The sequence below is a fragment of the Dendropsophus ebraccatus genome, chromosome 3 (assembly GCF_027789765.1).
Source record: "Dendropsophus ebraccatus isolate aDenEbr1 chromosome 3, aDenEbr1.pat, whole genome shotgun sequence".
Taxonomy (NCBI): Eukaryota; Metazoa; Chordata; class Amphibia; order Anura; family Hylidae; genus Dendropsophus; species Dendropsophus ebraccatus.
This window is the reverse complement of record NC_091456.1, coordinates 197,614,990-197,633,688: the sequence shown is the minus strand read 5'-3', so window position 1 is coordinate 197,633,688 and position 18,699 is coordinate 197,614,990. Positions and strand designations below refer to the sequence as shown.

Genomic DNA, 18,699 nt, shown 5'->3' with positions numbered 1-18,699 from the left:
TACACAATGTATATACAGTACAGCTCTGGGGGTCCGCACCATCATATATACACAGTATATACAGTACAGCTCCGGGGGTCCGCACCATCATATATACACAGTATATACAGTACAGGCCCTGAGGGTCCGCACCATCATATACACAGTATATACAGTACAGCTCCGGGGGTCCGCACCATCATATATACACAGTATATACAGTACAGCTCCGGGGGTCCGCACCATCATATATACAATGTATATACAGTACAGCTCCGGGGGTCCGCACCATCACATACACAATGAATATACAGTACAGCTCCGGGGGTCCGCACCATCATATACACAGTATATACTGTACAGCTCCGGGGGTCCGCACCATCATATATACACACAGTATATACAGTACAGCTCCGGGGGTCCGCACCATCATATATACACTGTATATACAGTACAGCTCTGGGGGTCCGCACCATCATATATACACAGTATATACAGTACAGCTCCGGGGGTCCGCACCATCATATATACACTGTATATACAGTACAGCTCCGGGGGTCCGCACCATCATATATACAATGTATATACAGTACAGCTCCGGGGGTCCGCACCATCACATACACAATGTATATACAGTACAGCTCCGGGGGTCCGCACCATCATATATACACAATGTATATACAGTACAGCTCCGGGGGTCCGCACCATCATATATACAATGTATATACAGTACAGCTCCGGGGGTCCGCACCATCATATATACACAGTATATACAGTACAGCTCCGGGGGTCCGCACCATCATAGATACACTGCATATACAGTACAGCTCCGGGGGTCCGCACCATCATATATACAGTACAGCTCCGGGGGTCCGCACCATCATATACACACAGTATATACAGTACAGCTCCGGGGGTCCGCACCATCATATATATACAGTATATACAGTACAGCTCCGGGGGTCCGCACCATCATATATACACAGTATATACAGTACAGCTCCGGGGGTCCGCACCATCATATATACACAGTATATACAGTACAGCTCCGGGGGTCCGCACCATCACATACACAATGTATATACAGTACAGCTCCGGGGGTCCGCACCATCATATATACACAATGTATATACAGTACAGCTCCGGGGGTCCGCACCATCATATATACAATGTATATACAGTACAGCTCCGGGGGTCCGCACCATCATATATACACAGTATATACAGTACAGCTCCGGGGGTCCGCACCATCATAGATACACTGCATATACAGTACAGCTCCGGGGGTCCGCACCATCATATATACAGTACAGCTCCGGGGGTCCGCACCATCATATACACACAGTATATACAGTACAGCTCCGGGGGTCCGCACCATCATATATACACAGTATATACAGTACAGCTCCGGGGGTCCGCACCATCATATATACACAGTATATACAGTACAGCTCCGGGGGTCCGCACCATCATATATACACAGTATATACAGTACAGCTCTGGGGGTCCGCACCATCATATATACACAGTATATACAGTACAGGCCCTGAGGGTCCGCACCATCATATACACAATATATACAGTACAGCTCCGGGGGTCCGCACCATCATATACAAAATGTATATACAGTACAGCACTGGGGGTCCGCGCCATCATATATACACAGTATATATAGTACAGCTCCGGGGGTCCGCACCATCATATATACAATGTATATACAGTACAGCTCCGGGGGTCCGCACCATCACATACACAATGTATAAACAGTACAGCTCCGGGGGTCCGCACCATCATATATACACAGTATATACAGTACAGCTCCGGGGGTCCGCACCATCATATATACACAGTATATACAGTACAGCTCCGGGGGTCCGCACCATCATATATACACTGTATATACAGTACAGCTCCGGGGGTCCGCACCATCATATATACAGTACAGCTCCGGGGGTCCGCACCATCATATATACACAGTATATACAGTACAGCTCCGGGGGTCCGCACCATCATATATATACAGTATATACAGTACAGCTCCGGGGGTCCGCACCATCATATACACACAGTATATACAGTACAGCTCCGGGGGTCCGCACCATCATATACACAATATATACAGTACAGCTCCGGGGGTCCGCACCATCATATACAAAATGTATATACAGTACAGCTCCGGGGGTCCGCACCATCATATATACACAGTATATACAGTACAGCTCCGGGGGTCCGCACCATCATATATACACAGTATATACAGTACAGCTCCGGGGGTCCGCACCATCATATATACACAGTATATACAGTACAGCTATGGGGGTCCGCACCATCATATACACAATGTATATACAGTACAGCTCCGGGGGTCCGCACCATCACATACACAATGTATATACAGTACAGCTCCGGGGGTCCGCGCCATCATATACACAATGTATATACAGTACAGCTCCAGGGGTCCGCACCATCATATATACACAGTATATACAGTACAGCTCCGGGGGTCCGCACCATCATATATACACAGTATATACAGTACAGCTCCGGGGGTCCGCACCATCATATACACAATATATACAGTACAGCTCCGGGGGTCCGCACCATCATATACACAGTATATACAGTACAGCTCCGGGGGTCCGCACCATCATATACACAGGGTATATACAATACAGCTCCGGGGGTCCGCACCATCATATATACACAGTATATACAGTACAGCTCCGGGGGTCCGCACCATCATATATATACAGTATATACAGTACAGCTCCGAGGGTCCGCACCATCATATACACACAGCATATACAGTACAGCTCCGGGGGTCCGCACCATCATATACACAGTATATACAGTACAGCTCCGGGGGTCCGCACCATCATATACACAGTATATACAGTATAGCTCCGGGGGTCCGCACCATCATATATACAATGTATATACAGTACAGCTCCGGGGGTCCGCACCATCATATATACACAGTATATACAGTACAGCTCCGGGGGTCCGCACCATCATATATACACAGTATATACAGTACAGCTCCGGGGGTCCGCACCATCATATATACACTGTATATACAGTACAGCTCCGGGGGTCCGCACCATCATATATACAGTACAGCTCCGGGGGTCCGCACCATCATATATACACAGTATATACAGTACAGCTCCGGGGGTCCGCACCATCATATATATACAGTATATACAGTACAGCTCCGGGGGTCCGCACCATCATATACACACAGTATATACAGTACAGCTCCGGGGGTCCGCACCATCATATACACAATATATACAGTACAGCTCCGGGGGTCCGCACCATCATATACAAAATGTATATACAGTACAGCTCTGGGGGTCCGCACCATCATATATACACAGTATATACAGTACAGCTCCGGGGGTCCGCACCATCATATATACACAGTATATACAGTACAGGCCCTGAGGGTCCGCACCATCATATATACACAGTATATACAGTACAGCTCCGGGGGTCCGCACCATCATATATACACAGTATATACAGTACAGCTCCGGGGGTCCGCACCATCATATATACACAGTATATACAGTACAGCTATGGGGGTCCGCACCATCATATACACAATATATACAGTACAGCTCCGGGGGTCCGCACCATCATATATTCACAGTATATACAGTACAGCTCCGGGGGTCCGCGCCATCATATACACAATGTATATACAGTACAGGTCCAGGGGTCCGCACCATCATATATACACAGTATATACAGTACAGCTCCGGGGGTCCGCACCATCATATATACACAGTATATACAGTACAGCTCCGGGGGTCCGCACCATCATATACACAATATATACAGTACAGCTCCGGGGGTCCGCACCATCATATACACAGTATATACAGTACAGCTCCGGGGGTCCGCACTATCATATATACACAGTATATACAGTACAGCTCCGGGGGTCCGCACCATCATATACACAGGGTATATACAATACAGCTCCGGGGGTCCGCACCATCATATATACAATGTATATACAGTACAGCTCCGGGGGTCCGCACCATCATATATATACAGTATATACAGTACAGCTCCGGGGGTCCGCACCATCATATACACACAGCATATACAGTACAGCTGCGGGGCTCCACACCATCATATACACACAGCATATACAGTACAGCTCCGGGGGTCCGCACCATCATATACACAGTATATACAGTACAGCTCCGGGGGTCCGCACCATCATATACACAGTATATACAGTATAGCTCCGGGGGTCCGCACCATCATATATACACAGTATATACAGTACAGCTCCGGGGGTCCGCACCATCATATACACACAGTATATACAGTACAGCTCTGGGGGTCCGCACCGTCATATATACACAATATATACAGTACAGCTCCGGGGGTCCGCACCATCATATACACAATGTATATACAGTACAGCTCCGGGGGTCCGCAACATCATATACACAATGTATATACAGTACAGCTCCGGGGGTCCACACCATCATATATACACAGTATATACAGTACAGCTCCGGGGGTCCGCACCATCATATATACACAGTATATACAGTACAGCTCCGGGGGTCCGCACCATCATATACATAATGTTTATACAATACAGCTCTGGGGGTCCGCACCATCATATATACACAGTATATACAGTACAGCTCCGGGGGTCCGCACCATCATATACACAGTATATACAGTACAGCTCCGGGGGTCCGCACCATCATATATACACAGGATATACAGTACAGCTCCGGGGGTCCGCACCATCATATACACAGTATATACAGTACAGCTCCGGGGGTCCGCACCATCATATATATACAGTATATACAGTACAGCTCCGGGGGTCCGCACCATCATATATACACAGTATATACAGTACAGCTTAGGGGGTCCGCACCATCATATATACACAGTATATACAGTACAGCTCCGGGGGTCCGCACCATCATATATACACAGTATATACAGTACAGCTCCGGGGGTCCGCACCATCATATACACAGTATAAACAGTACAGCTCCGGGGGTCCGCACCATCATATATACACAGTATATACAGTACAGCTCCGGGGGTCCGCACCATCATATACACAGTATAAACAGTACAGCTCCGGGGGTCCGCACCATCATATATATACAGTATATACAGTACAGCTCCGGGGGTCCGCACCATCATATATACACACAGTATATACAGTACAGCTCCGGGGGTCCGCACCATCATATATACACAATGTATATACAGTACAGCTCCGGGGGTCCGCACCATCATATATACACAGTATATACAGTACAGCTCCGGGGGTCCGCACCATCATATACACAGGGTATATACAATACAGCTCCGGGGGTCCGCACCATCATATATACACAGTATATACAGTACAGCTCCGGGGGTCCGCACCATCATATACATACAGCATATACAGTACAGCTCCGGGGGTCCACACCATCATATATACACAGTATATACAGTACAGCTATGGGGGTCCGCACCATCATATATACACAGTATATACAGTACAGCTCCGGGGGTCCGCACCATCATATACACACAGTATATACAGTACAGCTCCGGGGGTCCACACCATCATATATACACAGTATATACAGTACAGCTCCGGGGGTCCGCACCATCATATATACACAGTAAATACAGTACAGCTCCGGGGGTCCGCACCATCATATATACACAGTATATACAGTACAGCTCCGGGGGTCCGCACCATCATATACATAATGTATATACAGTACAGCTCTGGGGGTCCGCACCATCATATATACACAGTATATACAGTACAGCTCCGGGGGTCCGCACCATCATATACACAGTATATACAGTACAGCTCTGGGGGTCCGCACCATCATATATACACAGTATATACAGTACAGCTCCGGGGGTCCGCACCATCATATATACACAGGATATACAGTACAGCTCCGGGGGTCCGCACCATCATATACACAGTATATACAGTACAGCTCCGGGGGTCCGCACCATCATATATACACAGGATATACAGTACAGCTCCGGGGGTCCGCACCATCATATATACACAGTATATACAGTACAGCTCCGGGGGTCCGCACCATTATATATACAATGTATATACAGTACAGCTCCGGGGGTCCGCACCATCATATATATACAGTACAGCTCCGGGGGTCCGCACCATCATATATACACAGTATATACAGTACAGCTCTGGGGGTCCGCACCATCATATATACACAGTATATACAGTACAGCTCCGGGGGTCCGCACCATCATATATATACAGTATATACAGTACAGCTCCGGGGGTCCGCACCATCATATACATAATGTATATACAGTACAGCTCTGGGGGTCCGCACCATCATATATACACAGTATATACAGTACAGCTCCGGGGGTCCGCACCATCATATATACACAGTATATACAGTACAGCTCCGGGGGTCCGCACAATCATATACACAGTATATACAGTACAGCTCTGGGGGTCCGCACCATGATATATACACAGTATATACAGCACAGCTCCGGGGGTCCGCACCATCATATATACACAGTATATACAGTACAGCTCCGGGGGTCCGCACCATCATATATACACAGTATATACAGTACAGCTCCGGGGGTCCGCACCATCATATATACACAGTATATACAGTACAGCTCTGGGGGTCCGCACCATCATATACACAGTATATACAGTACAGCTCCGGGAGTCCGCACCATCATATACACAATGTATATACAGTACAGCTCCGGGGGTCCGCACCATCATATACACAGTATATACAGTACAGCTCCGGGGGTCCGCACCATCATATACACAGTATATACAGTACAGCTCCGGGGGTCCCCACCATCATATATTCACAGTATATACAGTACAGCTCCGGGGGTCCGCACCATCATATATACACAGTATATACAGTACAGCTCCGGGGGTCCGCACCATCATATACACAGTATATACAGTACAGCTCTGGGGGTCCGCACCATCATATACACAATGTATATACAGTACAGCTCTGGGGGTCCGCACCATCATATACACAATGTATATACAGTACAGCTCCGGGGGTCCGCACAGTATATACAGTACAGCTCCGGGGGTCCGCACCATCATATACACAATATATACAGTACAGCTCCGGGGGTCCGCACCATCATATATACAATGTATATACAGTACAGCTCCGGGGGTCAGCAGCATCATATATACACAGTATATACAGTACAGCTCCGGGGGTCCGCACCATCATATATACACAGTATATACAGTACAGCTCTGGGGGTCCGCACCATCACATACACAGTATATACAGTACAGCTCCGGGGGTCCGCACCATCATATATACACAGTATATACAGTACATCGCTCCCTTCTTATACACAGGTATATACGGTATATACAGTACACCACTCCCTTTTTATACACAGGGTATATACGGTATATACAGTACACCACTCCCTTCTTATACACAGGTATATACGGTATATACAGTACACCACTCCCTTCTTATACACAGGTATATACGGTATATACAGTACACCGCTCGCTTCTTATACACAGGGTATGTACGGTATATACAGTACATCGCTCGCTTCTTATACACAGGTATATACGGTATATACAGTACACTGCTCCCTTCTTATACACAGGTATATACAGTATATACAATTCACCGTTTGCTTCTTGACACAGGGTATATATGGTATATACAGTACACCGCTCGCTTCTTATACACAGGGTATGTACGGTATATACAGTACACCGCTCGCTTCTTATACACAGGGTATATACAGTACACTGCTCGCTTCTTATACACAGGGTATGTACGGTATATACAGTACACCGCTCGCTTCTTATACACAGGGTATATACGGTATATACAGTACACCGTTCGCTCCTTATACACAGGGTATATACGGTATATACAGTACACCGCTCGCTCCTTATACACAGGGTATATACGGTATATACAGTACACCGCTTGCTTCTTATACACAGTGTATGTACGGTATATACAGCTCACACTATACAGCCTATATACTTACGGCCTCGGATAACTCCAGCTGGTCGGGGGGTTTCACCAGGGTCTTGGGCTGCGTCCACTCATCTGCTCCGTCCCCCATGTCTGTGGAGTCATCTTCATCCTGACATAAGATGACATCATCAGTGACCTCTATAGACCCTGCATCCAGATGGGGGCGCTCCACCCCCTGTGTATAGGCTGTGTGTGGTTAATGACAGGTTAAAGGAATTCTCCACACATAACTGTGGGGCATGAGTGGGCGGAGCATGACACAGAACAGAATGGGTGTCAGTCTCCGCCCCCTCAGGTCCCGCATCAGAGTAATACGGTAGTATATGGCACCCTGACGTCCTCTCACCCTCCTCCTGGTGGCGGCCTTCACCGGCTTGGAGACAGTCGGCTTCTGAGTCAGAACAGGAGCGACACCCTGCGGAGGACAGTAAGGGGTATACAGCGAGGTGACTGATGGGTATACAGGAAGCTTCTATAGCAGTCACAGTATATAGCAGTGTATTATAGTGTATACATTATATAGGGGACACAGTATATAGCAGTGTATTATAGTATATACATTATATAGAGGACACAGTATATAGCAGTGTATTATAGTATATACATTATATAGGGGACACAGTATATAGCAGTGTATTATAGTATATACATTATATAGGGGACACAGTATATAGCAGTGTATTATAGTATATACATTATATAGAGGACACAGTATATAGCAGTGTATTATAGTATATACATTATATAGGGGACACAGTATATAGCAGTGTATTATAGTATATACATTATATAGAGGACACAGTATATAGCAGTGTATTATAGTGTATACATTATATAGGGGACACAGTATATAGCAGTGTATTATAGTGCAGACATTATATAGGGGACACAGTATATAGCAGTGTATTATAGTATATACATTATATAGGGGACACAGTATATAGCAGTGTATTATAGTGCAGACATTATATAGAGGACACAGTATATAGCAGTGTATTATAGTATATACATTATATAGGGGACACAGTATATAGCAGTGTATTATAGTATATACATTATATAGGGGACACAGTATATAGCAGTGTATTATAGTATATACATTATATAGAGGACACAGTATATAGCAGTGTATTATAGTGTATACATTATATAGGGGACACAGTATATAGCAGTGTATTATAGTATATACATTATATAGAGGACACAGTATATAGCAGTGTATTATAGTATATACATTATATAGGGGACACAGTATATAGCAGTGTATTATAGTGCAGACATTATATAGAGGACACAGTATATAGCAGTGTATTATAGTATATACATTATATAGGGGACACAGTATATAGCAGTGTATTATAGTGTATACATTATATAGGGGACACAGTATATACCAGTAAATTATAGTGTATTCATTATATAGAGGACACAGTATATAGCAGTGTATTATAGTATATACATTATATAGAGGACACAGTATATAGCAGTGTATTATAGTATATACATTATATAGAGGACACAGTATATAGCAGTGTATTATAGTATATACATTATATAGGGGACACAGTATATAGCAGTGTATTATAGTGTATACATTATATAGGGGACACAGTATATAGCAGTGTATTATAGTATATACATTATATAGGGGACACAGTATATAGCAGTGTATTATAGTATATACATTATATAGAGGACACAGTATATAGCAGTGTATTATAGTGTATACATTATATAGGGGACACAGTATATAGCAGTGTATTATAGTATATACATTATATAGGGGACACAGTATATAGCAGTGTATTAAAGTATATACATTATAGAGGGGACACAGTATATAGCAGTGTATTATAGTATATACATTATATAGAGGACACAGTATATAGCAGTGTATTATAGTGTATACATTATATAGGGGACACAGTATATAGCAGTGTATTATAGTATATACATTATATAGGGGACACAGTATATAGCAGTGTATTATAGTATATACATTATATAGGGGACACAGTATATAGCAGTGTATTATAGTGCAGACATTATACAGAGGACACAGTATATAGCAGTGTATTATAGTATATACATTATATGGAGGACACAGTATATAGCAGTGTATTATAGTATATACATTATATAGCGGACACAGTATATAGCAGTGTATTATAGTGTATACATTATACAGGGGACACAGTATATAGCAGTTTATTATAGTATATACATTATATAGGGGACACAGTATATAGCAGTGTATTATAGTGCAGACATTATATAGAGGACACAGTATATAGCAGTGTATTATAGTATATACATTATATAGAGGACACAGTTTATAGCAGTGTATTATAGTATATACATTATATAGGGGACACAGTATATAGCAGTGTATTATAGTATATACATTATATAGCGGACACAGTATATAGCAGTGTATTATAGTGTATACATTATATAGCGGACACAGTATATAGCAGTGTATTATAGTATATACATTATATAGGGGACACAGTATATAGCAGTGTATTATAGTATATACATTATATAGGGGACACAGTATATAGCAGTGTATTATAGTATATACATTATATAGGGGACACAGTATATAGCAGTGTATTATAGTATATACATTATATAGGGGACACAGTATATAGCAGTGTATTATAGTGCAGACATTATATAGAGGACACAGTATATAGCAGTGTATTATAGTATATACATTATATGGAGGACACAGTATATAGCAGTGTATTATAGTATATACATTATATAGGGGACACAGTATATAGCAGTGTATTATAGTATATACATTATATAGGGGACACAGTATATAGCAGTGTATTATAGTATATACATTATATAGAGGACACAGTATATAGCAGTGTATTATAGTGTATACATTATATAGAGGACACAGTATATAGCAGTGTATTATAGTATATACATTATATAGAGGACACAGTATATAGCAGTGTATTATAGTGCAGACATTATATAGGGGACACAGTATATAGCAGTGTATTATAGTATATACAATATATAGGGGACACAGTATATAGCAGTGTATTATAGTATATACATTATACAGAGGACACAGTATATAGCAGTGTATTATAGTATATACATTATATAGGAGACACAGTATATAGCAGTGAATTATAGTATATACATTATATAGAGGACACAGTATATAGCAGTGTATTATAGTATATACATTATACAGAGGACACAGTATATAGCAGTGTATTATAGTATATACATTATATAGGAGACACAGTATATAGCAGTGTATTATAGTATATACATTATATAGGGGACACAGTATATAGCAGTGAATTATAGTATATACATTATATAGAGGACACAGTATATAGCAGTGTATTATAGTATATACATTATATAGGGGACACAGTATATAGCAGTGTATTATAGTGTATACATTATACAGAGGACACAGTATATAGCAGTGTATTATAGTATATACATTATATAGAGGACACAGTATATAGCAGTGTATTATAGTATATACATTATATAGAGGACACAGTATATAGCAGTGTATTATAGTATATACATTATATAGGGGACACAGTATATAGCAGTGTATTATAGTGCAGACATTATACAGAGGACACAGTATATAGCAGTGTATTATAGTATATACATTATATAGGGGACACAGTATATAGCAGTGTATTATAGTATATACATTATATAGAGGACACAGTATATAGCAGTGTATTATAGTATATACATTATATAGGGGACACAGTATATAGCAGTGTATTATAGTATATACATTATATAGAGGACACAGTATATAGCAGTGTATTATAGTGCAGACATTATACAGAGGACACAGTATGGGTGGCGCCCCCTGCCTGCTGTTACCTGTTTGGCTCTGGTCGGCATGGTCCTGTCACTCTCTATATGATGGATGATGCTGTATAAAACATAAAGGAGACGCTCAGTGTTACTGATCTACAGATCCAGAAAAGACCCCAACCCCACAAATGCACAACTGTCCTGCACCATGGGGGTCCGCGGAACCTGCAGGGTGTCCATTACCTCTGATATATATAATATACAGGGTGTGGGGGATATGGGGGTCTCCTGTATATAATATACAGGTTGTGGGGGAATATGGGGGTCTCCTGTATATAATATACAGGGTGTGGGGGGATATGGGGGTCTCCTGTATATAATATACAGGGTGTGGGGGAATATGGGGGTCTCCTGTATATAATATACAGGGTGTGGGGGGATATGGGGGTCTCCTGCATATAATATACAGGGTGTGGGGGATATGGGGGTCTCCTGTATATAATATACAGGGTGTGGGGATATGGGGGTCTCCTGTATATATTACATGGTGTGAGGGATATGGGGGTCTCCTGTATATATTACAGGGTGTGTGTGGGGATATGGGGGTCTCCTGTATATATTACAGGGTGTGTGTTGGAGGATATGGGGGTCTTCTGTATATATTACAGTGTGTGTGTGTGTGTGTGAGGATATGGGGGTCTCCTGTATATTTTACAGGGTATAAGGGATGTGGGGGTCTCCTGTATATATTACAGGGTGTGTGTGAGAGGACATGGGGGTCTCCTCTATATATTAGAGGGTGTGTGTGGGAGGATATGGGGGTCTCCTGTATATATTACAGGGTATGAGGGATATGGGGGTCTCCTGTATATATTACAGGGTGTGTGGGAGGATATGGGGGTCTCCTGTATTTATTACAGGGTATGAGGGATATGGGGGTCTCCTGTATATATTACAGGGTGTGTGGGAGGATATGGGGGTCTCCTGTATATATTACAGGGTATGAGGGATATGGGGGTCTCCTGTATATATTACAGGGTGTGTGGGAGGATATGGGGGTCTCCTGTATATATTACAGGGTATGAGGGATATAGGGGTCTCCTGTATATATTACAGGGTGTGTGTGAGAGGACATGGGGGTCTCCTGTATATATTACAGGGTGTGAGGGATATGGGGGTCTCCTGTATATATTACAGGGTGTGTGTGGGAGGATATGGGGGTCTCCTGTATATATTAGAGGGTGTGTGAGGGATATGGGGGTCTCCTGTATATATTACAGGGTGTGTGTGGGAGGATATGGGGGTCTCCTGTATATATTACAGGGTGTGTGTGGGAGGATATGGGGGTCTCCTGTATATATTAGAGGGTGTGTGAGGGATATGGGGGTCTCCTGTATATATTACAGGGTGTGTGTGGGAGGATATGGGGGTCTCCTGTATATATTACAGGGTGTGTGTGGGAGGATATGGGGGTCTCCTGTATATATTACAGGGTGTGTGTGGGAGGATATGGGGGTCTCCTGTATATATTACAGTGTGTGTGTGTGTGTGGGGGGATATGTGGGTCTCCTGTATATATTACAGGGTGTGAGGGATATGGGGGTCTCCTGGCTGTATATATTACAGGGTGTGTGTGGGGGGATATGGGGGTCTCCTGTATATATTACAGGGTGTGGGAGGATATGGGGGTCTTCTGTATATATTACAGGGTGTGTGTGGGAGGATATGGGGGTCTCCTATATATATTAGAGGGTGTGTGTGGGAGGATATGGGGGTCTCCTATATATATTAGAGGGTGTGTGTGGGAGGATATGGGGGTCTCCTATATATATTAGAGGGTGTGTGTGGGAGGATATGGGGGTCTCCTATATATATTAGAGGGTGTGTGTGGGAGGATATGGGGGTCTCCTATATATATTAGAGGGTGTGTGTGGGAGGATATGGGGGTCTCCTGTATATATTAGAGGGTGTGTGTGGGAGGATATAGGGGTCTCCTATATATATTAGAGGGTGTGTGTGGGAGGATATGGGGGTCTCCTATATATATTAGAGGGTGTGTGTGGGAGGATATGGGGGTCTCCTATATATATTACAGGGTGTGTGTGGGAGGATATGGGGGTCTCCTGTATATATTAGAGGGTGTGTGTGGGAGGATATGGGGGTCTCCTGTATATATTAGAGGGTGTGTGTGGGAGGATATGGGGGTCTCCTCTACACATAACACATAATATATAATAAAACATATCACTGTAACATATTAGAAGGATTATTTACCTGAGAACGCGCTGTCGCTCTGACCGGAAGTTGATGTCTGGTTGCTAGGACACGGGCAGTAGCGCAGCATGTGAGCGGAAGTTGATATTTGGTTGCTTGGACACCGAGACGCTCGAAGCTGTCAATACCCGTAACGTGTGAACGCCGAGTCGTTGATCATGTGACGAGGAATAAAACACGTGATTGGTCAGACAGCAGTTACCCAAGAAACCGATACTCACCGATAGTATGTCAGTCTCCTCGCCTAAATGCGCCTTGTGGTAGTCCCCTGACCCCTCCTGTGCCCTGTGGTAGTCCCCTGACCCCTCCTGTGCCCTGTGGTAGTCCCCTGACCCCTCCTGTGCCCTGTGGTAGTCCCCTGACCCCTCCTGTGCCCTGTGGTAGTCCCCTGACCCCTCCTGTGCCTTGTGGTAGTCCCCGTACACCTCTTCTGTGCCCTGTGGTAGTCCCCTGACCCCTCCTGGTCCCTGTGGTAGTCCCCTGACCCCTCCTTTTCCCTGTGGTAGTCCCCTGACCCCTCCTGTGCCCTGTGGTAGTCCCCTGACCCCTCCTGGTCCCTGTGGTAGTCCCCTGACCTCTCCTGTGCCCTGTGGTAGTCCCCTGACCCCTCCTGTGCCCTGTGGTAGTCCCCTCCCCCTCCCCCTCCTGCCCCTGTGGTAGTCCCCTGACCCCTCCTGTGCCCTGTGGTAGTCCCCTGACCCCTCCTGTGCCCTGTGGTAGTCCCCTCCCCCCTCCTGTGCCTTGTGGTAGTCCCCTGACCCCTCCTGGTCCCTGTGGTAGTCCCCTGACCCCTCCTGGTCCCTGTGGTAGTCCCCTGACCCCTCCTGTGCCCTGTGGCAGTCCCCTGACCCCTCCTGTGTCCTGTGGTAGTCCCCTGACCCCTCCTGTGCCCTGTGGTAGTCCCCTGACCCCTCCTGTGTCCTGTGGTAGTCCCCTGACCCCTCCTGTGCCCTGTGGTAGTCCCCTGACCCCTCCTGTGCCTTGTGGTAGTCCCCTGACCCCTCCTGGTCCCTGTGGTAGTCCCCTGACCCCTCCTGGTCCCTGTGGTAGTCCCCTGACCCCTCCTGTGCCCTGTGGCAGTCCCCTGACCCCTCCTGTGTCCTGTGGTAGTCCCCTGACCCCTCCTGTGTCCTGTGGTAGTCCCCTGACCCCTCCTGTGCCCTGTGGTAGTCCCCTGACCCCTCCTGTGTCCTGTGGTAGTCCCCTGACCCCTCCTGTGCCCTGTGGTAGTCCCCTCCCCCCTCCTGTGCCCTGTGGTAGTCCCCTCCCCCCTCCTGTGCCCTGTGGTAGTCCCCTGACCCCTCCTGTGTCCTGTGGTAGTCCCCTGACCCCTCCTGTGCCCTGTGGTAGTCCCCTGACCCCTCCTGGTCCCTGTGGTAGTCCCCTGACCCCTCCTGTGTCCTGTGGTAGTCCCCTGACCCCTCCTGTGCCCTGTGGTAGTCCCCTCCCCCCTCCTGTGCCCTGTGGTAGTCCCCTGACCCCTCCTGTGCCCTGTGGTAGTCCCCTGACCTCTCCTGTGCCCTGTGGTTGTCCCCTGACCCCTCCTGTGCCCTGTGGTTGTCCCCTGACCCCTCCTGTATCCTGTGGTAGTCCCCTGACCTCTCCTATGCCCGGTGGTAGTCCCCTGACCTCTCCTGTGCCCGGTGGTAGTCCCCTAACCCCTCCTGTGCCCGGTGGTAGTCCCCTGACCCCTCCTGTGCCCGGTGGTAGTCCCCGTACGCCTCTTCTGTGCCCGGTGGTAGTCCCCGTACGCCTCTTCTGTGCCCTGTGGTAGTCCCCTGACCCCTCCTGTGCCCTGTGGTAGTCCCCTGACCCCTCCTGTGCCCTGTGGTAGTCCCCTGACCCCTCCTGTGCCTGGTGGTAGTCCCCTGACCCCTCCTGTGCCCTGTGGTAGTCCCCTGACCCCTCCTGTGCCCGGTGGTAGTCCCCGTACGCCTCTTCTGTGCCCGGTGGTAGTCCCCGTACGCCTCTTCTGTGCCCGGTGGTAGTCCCCGTACGCCTCTTCTGTGCCCTGTGGTAGTCCCCTGACCTCTCCTGTGCCCGGTGGTAGTCCCCTGACCCCTCCTGTGCCCGGTGGTAGTCCCCTGACCCCTCCTGTGCCCTGTGGTAGTCCCCTGACCCCTCCTGTGCCTGGTGGTAGTCCCCTGACCCCTCCTGTGCCCTGTGGTAGTCCCCTCACCCCTCCTGTGCCCGGTGGTAGTCCCCGTACGCCTCTTCTGTGCCCGGTGGTAGTCCCCGTACGCCTCTTCTGTGCCCATTGGTAGTCCCCGTACGCCTCTTCTGTGCCCTGTGGTAGTCCCCTGACCCTTCCTGTGCCCTGTGGTAGTCCCCTGACCCCTCCTGTGCCCTGTGGTAGTCCCCTGACCCCTCCTGTGCCCGGTGGTAGTCCCCTGACCCCTCCTGTGCCCTGTGGTAGTCCCCTGACCCCTCCTGTGCCCTGTGGTAGTCCCCTGACCCCTCCTGTGCCCGGTGGTAGTCCCCTGACCCCTCCTGTGCCCGGTGGTAGTCCCCTGACCCCTCCTGTGCCCGGTGGTAGTCCCCTGACCCCTCCTGTGCCCGGTGGTAGTCCCCTGACCCCTCCTGTGCCCGGTGGTAGTCCCCTGTCCCCTCCTGTGCCCGGTGGTAGCCCCCGTACGCCTCTTTTGTGCACAGGGGGAGGTCTCCACCTGTATGGCTCTTTTGTGCACAGGGGGAGGTCTCCACCTGTATGGTTCTTCTGTGCACAGGGGGAGGTCTCCACCTGTATGGCTCTTCTGTGCACAGGGGAGGTCTCCACCTGTATGGCTCTTCTGTACACAGGGGGAGGTCTCCACCTGTATGGCTCTTCTGTACACAGGGGGAGGTCTCCACCTGTATGGCTCTTCTGTGCACAGGGGAGGTCTCCACCTGTATGGCTCTTCTGTGCACAGGGGAGGTCTCCACCTGTATGGCTCTTCTGTACACAGGGGGAGGTCTCCACCTGTATGGTTCTTCTGTGCACAGGGGGAGGTCTCCACCTGTATGGCTCTTCTGTGCACAGGGGGAGGTCTCCACCTGTATGGCTCTTCTGTGCACAGGGGGAGGTCTCCACCTGTATGGCTCTTCTGTGCACAGGGGGAGGTCTCCACCTGTATGGCTCTTCTGTGCACAGGGGGAGGTCTCCACCTGTATGGCTCTTCTGTGCACAGGGGGAGGTCTCCACCTGTATGGCTCTTCTGTGCACAGGGGGAGGTCTCCACCTGTATGGCTCTTCTGTGCACAGGGGGAGGTCTCCACCTGTATGGCTCTTCTGTACACAGGGGAAGGTCTCCACCTGTATGGCTCTTCTGTGCACAGGGGAGGTCTCCACCTGTATGTCTCTTCTGTGCACAGGGGAAGGTCTCCACCTGTATGGCTCTTCTGTACACAGGGGGAGGTCTCCACCTGTATGGCTCTTCTGTGCACAGGGGAGGTCTCCACCTGTATGGTTCTTCTGTGCACAGGGGGAGGTCTCCACCTGTATGGCTCTTCTGTACACAGGGGGAGGTCTCCACCTGTATGTCTCTTCTGTGCACAGGGGAAGGTCTCCACCTGTATGGCTCTTCTGTACACAGGGGGAGGTCTCCACCTGTATGTCTCTTCTGTGCACAGGGGGAGGTCTCCACCTGTATGTCTCTTCTGTACACAGGGGGAGGTCTCCACCTGTATGGCTCTTCTGTGCACAGGGGGAGGTCTCCACCTGTATGGCTCTTCTGTGCACAGGGGAAGGTCTCCACCTGTATGGCTCTTCTGTGCACAGGGGGAGGTCTCCACCTGTATGGCTCTTCTGTGCACAGGGGGAGGTCTCCACCTGTATGGCTCTTCTGTGCAAAGGGGGAGGTCTCCACCTGTATGGCTCTTCTGTGCACAGGGGGAGGTCTCCACCTGTATGGCTCTTCTGTACACAGGGGGAGGTCTCCACCTGTATGGCTCTTCTGTGCACAGGGGAAGGTCTCCACCTGTATGGCTCTTCTGTGCACAGGGGAAGGTCTCCACCTGTATGGCTCTTCTGTGCACAGGGGGAGGTCTCCACCTGTATGGCTCTTCTGTACACAGGGGAGGTCTCCACCTGTATGGCTCTTCTGTGCACAGGGGGAGGTCTCCACCTGTATGTCTCTTCTGTACACAGGGGGAGGTCTCCGCCCCTCTCCTCTACTACAGAATAACTGTACAGGCGGAGTACTCCCCCTGTGCACAGAGGGGGTGTATGGGCGGAGACCCCGGTGTACAGTTCCCCTGTGATTTCTCACCTATATATAAAGGCTCCCCAGGTTTGGTGGATATCAGACGGTCCCCCGGATTCCTCACATCCGGCAGGTTTCCTCTTTATTAGCAGATATCAGACTTTCTTCTTGAGATTTGTTCTTGTTTATTTTGACGCCTTTTTTTCTTTTTGTCTTTTTATCGGCGGATAATGTGGCTGTAGGTTATTTCCATTACAGCGACAAAACCTGCAGAGCGTTCCTGTGAGTCATATAAACCTGGCAGAGCTTCTAGTGACAGCGATACAACACTGACAGCATCATATACAGCACTGACAGCATCATATACAGTATACACAACA

The 18,699-nt window shown here is 47.4% G+C and overlaps 2 protein-coding genes across 6 annotated transcripts in view; one reads left to right on the top strand and one right to left on the bottom strand.

Moving 5' to 3' along the window:
• Positions 1-14,267, bottom strand: part of DNAI1 (dynein axonemal intermediate chain 1) — an 82,792-nt gene extending 68,525 nt beyond the window's left edge. Inside the window, exons 1-4 of one of the 2 annotated variants that reach the window (XM_069964874.1) lie at positions 14,139-14,267; positions 11,931-11,982; positions 8,386-8,454; positions 8,050-8,148 (exon numbers count right to left, since the gene is read on the bottom strand). In XM_069964874.1, the coding sequence (XP_069820975.1) occupies positions 8,050-8,148; positions 8,386-8,454; positions 11,931-11,951 (189 nt within the window). In that variant the 5' untranslated portion in view covers positions 11,952-11,982; positions 14,139-14,267. The remainder of the gene's footprint in view (positions 1-8,049; positions 8,149-8,385; positions 8,455-11,930; positions 11,983-14,138) is intronic. The other variant, XM_069964875.1, reaches the window with a different exon arrangement.
• Positions 14,268-14,278: 11 nt separating this feature from the next.
• Positions 14,279-18,699, top strand: part of FAM219A (family with sequence similarity 219 member A) — a 67,006-nt gene continuing 62,585 nt past the window's right edge. For 2 of the 4 annotated variants that reach the window (XM_069964878.1, XM_069964876.1), the window contains exon 1: positions 14,301-14,364. The gene's annotated coding sequence lies outside the window, so the exon portion shown is untranslated. Of the gene's footprint in view, positions 14,369-18,699 lie in introns of all 4 variants that reach the window. The other 2 variants (XM_069964879.1, XM_069964877.1) reach the window with 2 other exon arrangements.